The sequence below is a fragment of the Pundamilia nyererei genome, unplaced genomic scaffold (genome assembly GCF_000239375.1).
Source record: "Pundamilia nyererei isolate P.nyererei 1_Seehausen unplaced genomic scaffold, PunNye1.0 scaffold00169, whole genome shotgun sequence".
Taxonomy (NCBI): domain Eukaryota; kingdom Metazoa; phylum Chordata; class Actinopteri; order Cichliformes; family Cichlidae; genus Pundamilia; species Pundamilia nyererei.
The window spans coordinates 126256-134534 of NW_005187570.1; the positions used below are offsets into that span (position 1 = coordinate 126256).

General features: G+C 40.9%; 1 protein-coding gene across 2 annotated transcripts in view; it reads right to left on the reverse strand.

The window, feature by feature from the left end:
• Positions 1-210: 210 nt before the first annotated feature.
• The window catches only part of LOC102214742 (glutamate receptor U1), a 30155-nt gene continuing 22086 nt past the window's right edge, over positions 211-8279 (reverse strand). For both annotated transcript variants that reach the window (XM_005745860.1, XM_005745861.2), the window contains exons 6-10: positions 6085-6182; positions 4827-5044; positions 4502-4721; positions 729-979; positions 211-653 (exon numbers count right to left, since the gene is read on the reverse strand). In XM_005745860.1, coding sequence (XP_005745917.1) covers positions 555-653; positions 729-979; positions 4502-4721; positions 4827-5044; positions 6085-6182 — 886 coding nt within the window. In that variant the 3' untranslated portion in view covers positions 211-554. The remainder of the gene's footprint in view (positions 654-728; positions 980-4501; positions 4722-4826; positions 5045-6084; positions 6183-8279) is intronic.

Here is an 8279-nt window from a genome sequence, read left to right on the forward strand (position 1 = left end):
CCCAAGCCTTATCATGGTGATCTGTTTGTATCATTTTCTTTCAGTATTGCCTCTCATGTGCTGGATGAAGATGAGGAAAGGCTGGATGTCCTGGGTATGTTGAACTTGGTTGTTAGTACAGGCCCTAGGTGGTGTTAATGTTTGCTCTAATAAATGAAACTCCTCTCTACAATGAACAATAAAGTTGTATACACTGAAAAACAGAGCAGGCAGGATATTGGAGTATTTATTTGGAATATACAAGCAAATAGTAAGACCAGGTTACAACTGTGACAGAAGAACTTCAGGTGTTAGAAGTGAGATGTAAATATGTGATAATAAAACAACGCTAAACAGCTAACAAGACAGACTGATTATAATATTAAGTCTGAAATATACCTGTGGGTTTGGTGCTTAATATACTGCTGCTGGTAGTTGTTCAAACTGGGCACCAAAGTATAAAACCCACTGAAATACAACACAATATGCGACTGTTACTACGGAAATACAGAAAGCTCTCAGCTTGTTCACTTCTCTAACACTATCTTATCGAATGACAACGTGGTGCTTCTTCTTTAGGCTTTGCTTTTGTCTGAGGTGTCGTGCTCTGTGCTCTCCCCTCCACTGCCAAACCTCCGGTTCAGCTCTGATGTCAACACCAAGCAGCAGGATTTCTGCCAAAGAACAGAAGAAATGTTACAGGACAAAAACATTCCATGCCATGATTACATTGTGATATTCTTTCCTACCTTGCCATCCTTAGCTTGGTTGTGGGCCCTTGATAAGAGCTCCAGCAGGGCTAGCAGGAGCCCGATGCCCAGACCCAGTCCCAGGAGGAGGAACAGGCCCCGTAAGTCATAGGGTTGCAGGGCCTCGGAGATGTGGGCTCCACCAGTGCCAACACAGCTGCTGGCCCACCACTTCTCACGCAGGTATGTTAGCTCACCAGACTCACTGAGCTGGAGGATGGCAACAGTTAGATTCTTCACCAGCGGGGATCCTAGCAGGAAATAAACATGCGATTTGAGTGAAGAAAGAGGTTTCTGAATGTCTCACCCCATTACCATAAGTGTTTACCATTTTCCACAGTGGCACAACTCACCACCTTTACAGTTTAGTTTTTCTACTTATGACAGGAACTACTTTTTGGAGTGGCACAAATAATTTGGGTGGAATCTTATTGTGGCACCTGATTGTTTTGTAAATAGTTATTTAAAAAATGCCATTGCCCAGTCTTTGTCTCTGCTGCAGGGGATAGGTGGTACAGCGGACTCGAGGTAATCAGGCGGATGAACTTTTTTCCCTTTTTTAGTGACGCCAGGAACGGGAGAGGAGCGTGGAGGCAGCTGGAAAGCTGATCACGGCAGAAACACTGGTGCCAAATCGAGCTGCATTGTACATGTGGATATATATGTATGTAAGTAAACGTGTCTCAACAGTTACCAGAGCACTGTGTCAGGTAACAATGCAATTATGGTATGAATTACAAAATCCTGTCCATTTAATGGCTGAAGGGAAAACTGATTTGTTAAACATGTTTGTGGTTTTCATAGTAAGAAATCTATCTTTTTCTTTCATTTTTGTGTGATTTTAGGGTAATACACTATGTCAAAATTAAAAAATACCTATAAAGTCAGTCAGTTTTTTAAGGTGAATTAATTTTAAAGGTATATCTATGACCGAGAGGGTTAAACTCTGTAAATGCTAATGGACTCAAGCATAGAAAAAGTGCTTGTATAAGTGCTTTCTAAGAATCCACACATTCACATTGATCTTACCTGAGGATATTTGGCCTGCAGACCTGAGCAGCCAGGAATCAAACCACCAACCTTCCGATTAGCAGATGACCTGATCTACCTCAGCCACCTCTTTGTCAATACTGATTTTATTCAATCAGATAAAATTGTCTCACTTTGTTTTTTGGGGGTTTTGTTTCAAAGTGAAAACAAAGTGAAACTTTCAAGCATACACACTGACAATAAAACCTGCCATAAATGTTGCCATAAGACAGATGCAAGTAGGTTGCTGTCCTATTTTTACTTGTGTGACTGAACCAGTAGCTCCGTCTGAACTAGGAGGTAGCTTTGAAACGCTAAGTGTGTCCAATGTTTTGTCAGTTCAGTCAATTTAATGTGAATCTGCTCTGCTAAGATTGTCTAAGGAGGGAAGTAGTAATATGAACTCTCTTGTTTGTAGTATTCCCAGAGTATTTTAATGTATTTCATAAAATATGAACTTTTGGTGTCCCTGTATTGATACAATATCACCAAGCCAAATATTGCACTATGCAATCTTACAGAGATTGTGATGATTTTATGGATAATTAAAGTCAGTCATATATCCACAAACACAAGCTGAAAGTCAGTGATGCTGCTCGGTTTGCAATCCTGAATATAACGGCACAAGCAGGATTCACTGCACTGTTAATTTTAGCTATGTTATATTGCTGCCTCTGTTTGGTGGTGTCGAGCCAAATGGACTTTAATGTTTGTTTGAACGAGCTGACGGTTCACTCGTTAAGCTGAAAGAAAGATGCTTTAATCACAGGAGTCACACATGTGTCCACTGTACCATCTGGGAACTCCTCTTGTTTCGTAATAACACAAACACTAAATCCTCCTTCTCTTGTGCTGTTTTGTAGCAGTGTATACACCTGAGACTTTCACCTGTCTATCTGTCCTGCACTCTCTCTCTTTGTCTTTCTCTCTGATTGTGTAATAAAAGTATGAACATGTGTTTATAAGTTACACTTGTGTTTGAATCCTGCAGCTTATCACACATTTGATTTCCATGTGTGACAACTGCAAGTGTCCAGAGTGAGGACAGACTGAGGGACCCACTGCTGCACATCATCTGTGAGGCTTTGCACCCCTGATGATCCACCAGGACAAACTCAGCAGTGTGTGAGGAAGAGGAGGAGGAAGAGCCAGCAGCAGCTGACAGATGGAGAGAATAGACAGATTGTTCCCTGTTTGTGAAGGACTGCTAGAAAAGTTTAAAATAACTAATTGTCTGTCCTGAATCAGTCTTATTAGGTAATGTTCAAATAATTTTATCATTCCAGTGTTTTCAGTGTGGGAGAAAATACTCAGGGCCTTCAAGTTACACACTATGAAAGGCAGCAACAAGTTTAATATTCAGAAACCTAAAGTATGTATCAGCAGCAGAATGGACCTAAACTAAATGTTTGTTTCAGTTCTTCTTTGAGTATTTTGGATTAGTACTGCTGTGTTTGTTGCATCATAATCGTTTATATGCTTTATATATTCTCTGAGGTAAGTTGGTCTATAGTGTTACATCATATTCTATAAAGATGATATGATATATACTTTCGGTATACTTTCTGCCCAGTTTGACCCATTTAGCAGAAGTCAGCCTTTTTAAGGCTCTGATATCTATTCTGTATGACTTAAAGAAGCTATGACATGGTATGATTTTCTCACCCAATAAAGGAATATTCAATATATCAGTCTACTCTTCATTCTATCAGAAACAGTTATCACAGCTCGTACATTTTCTTTTTACACATATATGTAAGCATTGAGCCAAATTTAGTAATGCCATCTTAATAAAATAACAGCATTTGCCTATTATGCCTATTATATTTAATATATCTATATACACACTGTCAAAGATGCTTGTCTTTGAGTGAAGATTTAAGGTGATAGGAAATATAAATAACTGCAACTTGAATCTTTACTGAAGCTCAGTATTTGACACAGAGTTCAAGTTCACTGCTGTAATAACTAATAATGGTTAATATAATAATAACTTTGATATTGGCCATATTACATTTACATTACCAAAGTAAGATGACTTTAGTCTCATGAACAACATTAGCTAATTGTTATTAACTAGCTAATCTTAAAATGACTTTTCAGTACAGAAATGAAGCCCAACAATCATGTTTTTACAGTCCTGTGGTCTCAGCCTCAGATACTTATCAAATCAAAGTGATGTGATAAACAAAATGAACTAACAGAAAAACTTTTCTCCTTCATTTCTGTCAAACGATGCTGTATGAAACGTTTCCAGCTGTTAGTATCATAGTTGCTAGGCAACCTGGGCAGCGCGACAGGAGCTAGACCGTCCCATTTCACAAGCCTCACACTTCCGGCCTTAGCAGTCTTTGAGTGTGCGGCCCTTGTGGACCGTTAAGGCTGTGTACTTTAAGGCTTGCAGAACCTGAATTGGGATACAGCCAGTGTGTCAATGTGGCATGTTGTATAGAGCACTCTGAGTAATCTGGGAGACTAGAAAAGGGCTACATAAGAATCAGTTGATTCAGTGTCTGAACAGAGTTTCATCATGTTAGTTTTGCACTATTATGTTCCGGCACATGTTGTTATTACATGGCTTGATTAAGGTACACATTAAGCTGACATCTGGGGCCAGAGCTGAAACTGTTCTGGGCCAGCACAGGGCCAGCAGTGTGTCTGCAACTGGCCTTGTGCTGGCCCATGTGTGGGCCACCAAAGAAGAAAGCTAGAAAGCAGCATCCTGACAGATCCAAGCAACTCACCTAGAGGTGCTGCTATGGCGTAGGACCGCATAGAGATGACCTCTGGTGAACGGGTCAGTTTACAATACCGAGCCACTGCCAAGTCCAAGGACACTGCTTCACCAATAAATGCAAAGTTTCCTTCCTGTGTGCGGCGTATACCTTCTTCTGCGTTGGACACATAGCTTTTTTTACGCTCCATGTGCTGGTAGATACGCCGGTACACAGGATTGTTGGAATTCTAGGAAAGTAAAGTAAAATATTTATCATGTTTTTTGAACCTTTCCCATATGTTATGTAGCAGCAGTAATGACTATGAATGCTAACTAGGAGTAACTGATCATGCCTTAAAGAAGAGCATAGTAGATCCAGATTCAATTGTGCCGTAATTGATTACATCCTGGTTAGCCAGGTCTGCAAAGCTCTTAATGGAGATGTGTTTGCTGTTGGAGTTCAACGCAGACTTTAAGTTGCAGAGGTAGCAGGCAAGCAGCAATACAGAAAACAGCCACCAGATGGCACTGACTACACGTCCAGACAATGCCTTGGGGTGAGGACCGGCTCCTGAGAGGACAAAGAAAGTGGTCAAGCAGTCAGCAGGTGACAAACAATCAACCAAGAAACAGAGTTGCAGTTTCAACGGAAAATAATGTATTTATATTATTCAAACAGAGCCTACTCTTGATGTTCAGCTACTTGAAATATATATTTTCTACTGATATTTTTATGCTGTTTCACTCTGCACAATTCTCTCATATTTACAGCAGGGTTATTTTAAAAAGCATAGATTTTTCCTTTTGTCTTTACAGTAGTCAGTGTATATACACAGATTAGTCATTTGCACTCTTCACTATTCATTACATAGCCAATCAAATCATTACTGAGAGCAACATGAAGAGTGAGAAAAGAAGTGTTAAAGCTACTGTGAAGTTTTTACATGTCAAATAAACTTGAGGAAAAAAAAAGAGGGAATCCTAACTACTTCTGTTAGTTATTAGTAAGCAGTTTATTTAAAAACAGCTTTATTTTTCAATGCAAACTTTATTTGCAGTTTCTTATTAATAAAATACCCCCAGCTCATTGTGAAAATGAAAAGTAGATGCTGAATTGACTGATTTTTAGAGAGCACTTTTATACTCAACTTATGCATCCAAAGCACTTCAAACAACTTGCGTCATTCACTCATTCATACAAGCACATTTTTCTATCTAACCTGCCCAAGGACACTTTGGCATTCTGACTGGAGTAGCCAGGAATTAAACCACCAACCTTCTGATTAGCTGATGAAGTGGTCTACCTCCTGCACTACAGCCATCACACGTTTACACATAATACTAGCGAATTGTAACTTCTTTATTTTACTTGACATTCAGTTGTTGACTATATGCAGACATTGATACAAGTCTCAATATACTACATTGAATTGTTATGCATGTGGAACTTGTCATTTTCATTTTCCTTATTTGATCTCTTTCTATAGGTATTACAAAATGATCCGTGTACCGTAAAACATGTTACTACATATTTGTCTTAAGGCATGTGGAAAGTGGCAAGCAGCAGAAGAGTGCATTTCTGTGCTTTAATTTAGTGGACTGCTGCAATACCTTGCAGGGTGAGAGCTCCTGTAATGTACCAGAAGCTGTGCAGCAAAGTGAAACTGTGTTCTTCTGTGTCTGGCTCAGCCCATTCACTGGGACTGATCCTGCAGGATAAAACAAATGAAAGCTTTCATAACATAATTCAAGATTCAATTGTATATACAACATTCAACCTCAACAACAAAATCATTGAGATGAACAAAATAACATGGATGATCCTGTTACAATGCAACATTGCAATGTTCTGCTAGGATGTTCTGCTGGTATTCATGTAGATCACATTTTTTTTTTTTTTTTACATATTTTACAGTTTGCTTTGCTGGTAACTGGATGTTTTTGGTTTTGTTCAATTCCTCATAGGGACAATAGTTGTGTGGTACTTGTGAGTTGGCTATGTGGTAGCTCTCTTATAGAAGTGTAATCATCCATGCATATTTTTGCTTAACCAACCATCATCATGATAACAGCAACACCTGACAATGGTGGCCTTCCCCAGCACCCCCAAGCACTCTGCCATATTAAAAACTGCCCAGGAATGGCCTAAGACAGCAGTCCCCAACCTTTTTGCGCCATGGACCGGTTTATGCCCGACAATATTTTCACGGACCGGCCTTTAAGGTGTCGCGGATAAATACAACAAATTAAAACTAGTACCAGTACCGAAAAAAAGAAGATTTATTCATAACACAAGTGAAAAGACCCAGGAAAACCGAGTTAACGATAAAAACGATAAAAAAATAACGCTGAAAACCGATAAAAACCCTGAAAATCATACATTTCACACCTGAGCCTCAACAAACGACTCACGGACCGGTACTTGTCTGAGGTTCGGGGGATGGGGACCGCTGGCCTAAGAAACATGATAAAGAGTCCAGGGCATTGTCAAGCTTCTAAATTTGGGTTCGCAATCATAGTGAGATGTATCAAGAGAAGCCTGATCCACAAAGGATGCCCTTTTAACCCACCACAGGATCTAAAGCTAATGTGCCAATGCAGAGTCAGAAGGTATCTATGCCCAAAGAGCAACATGAGCAAGACCTACACATTATCAGGAAGGTAATGTTGTGGCTGATCCATGTTGCCTTTAATTATAAGTCAGTCTATATGTGTTTTGTGGACTTGGAGAAGGCATTCAACCGTGTCCCTCAGAGTGTCCTGTGAGAGGTGCTCCGAGATTATGGGGTGTTTGGCCCATTGCTACGGGCCATTCGATTCTTATACAACCGTTACAAGAGCCTGGTCCGCACAGCCGACAATAAGTTGGACTCGTTCCTAGTGGGTGATGGGCTCCGCCAGGGCTGCCTCTGTCACAGATTCTGTTCATAATCTTTATGGCCAAGTGGAGAAAAGCTTTCACTTGGGTGGTCTCAGAATCTCTGCTTTTCGTGGATGATGTGGTTCTGTTGTACCGGTCTGTTGTGGTGAAGAGGACGCTCAAACTCCCAGGCCTCTGATAGAGGACCCGAGCTTGAATTTTTTTTTATATAGATAAAAAAATATATATATATATAAAAAAAATAAAAAATTCCCCACTCCTTCAAGCTCCTCTACCAGAGGCCTGGGAGCTTAAGGGTCCTGCGCAGTATCTTAGCTGTTCCTAGGACTGCGCTCTTCTGGACAAAGATCTCAGCTGTTGTTCCCGGGATCTGCTGGAGCCACTCGCCTAGCTTGGGAGTCACTGCACCTAGTGCTCCGATTACCACTGGGACCACCATCACCTTCACCCTCCACATCTTCTCGAGCTCTTCTCTGAGCCCTTGGTATTTCTCCAGCTTCTCGTGTTCCTTCTTACTGATGTTGCTGTCATTCAGAACCGCTACATCGATCACTACGGCCGTCTTCTTCTGTTTGTCTACCACCACTATGCCCGGTTGGTTAGTTACCACCATTTTGTCCGTCTCTATCTGGAAGTCCCACAGGATCTTAGCTCGGTCATTCTCCATCACCCTTGGGGGCATCTCCCATTTTGACATCGGGACTTCCAGGTTATACTCGGCACAGATGTTCCTGTACACTATGCCCGCCACTTGATTATGGCGTTCCATGTATGCCTTGCCTGCTAGCATCTTGCACCCTGCTGTTATGTGCTGGATTGTCTCAGGGGCGTCTTGCCTGGTGTGATAGACCCCAGCCTCTATGGATCTTGTGCTCAGAGCTTGTTCTTGTGCTGCCATGATTAGTGCCTCTGTGCTGTCTTTCAG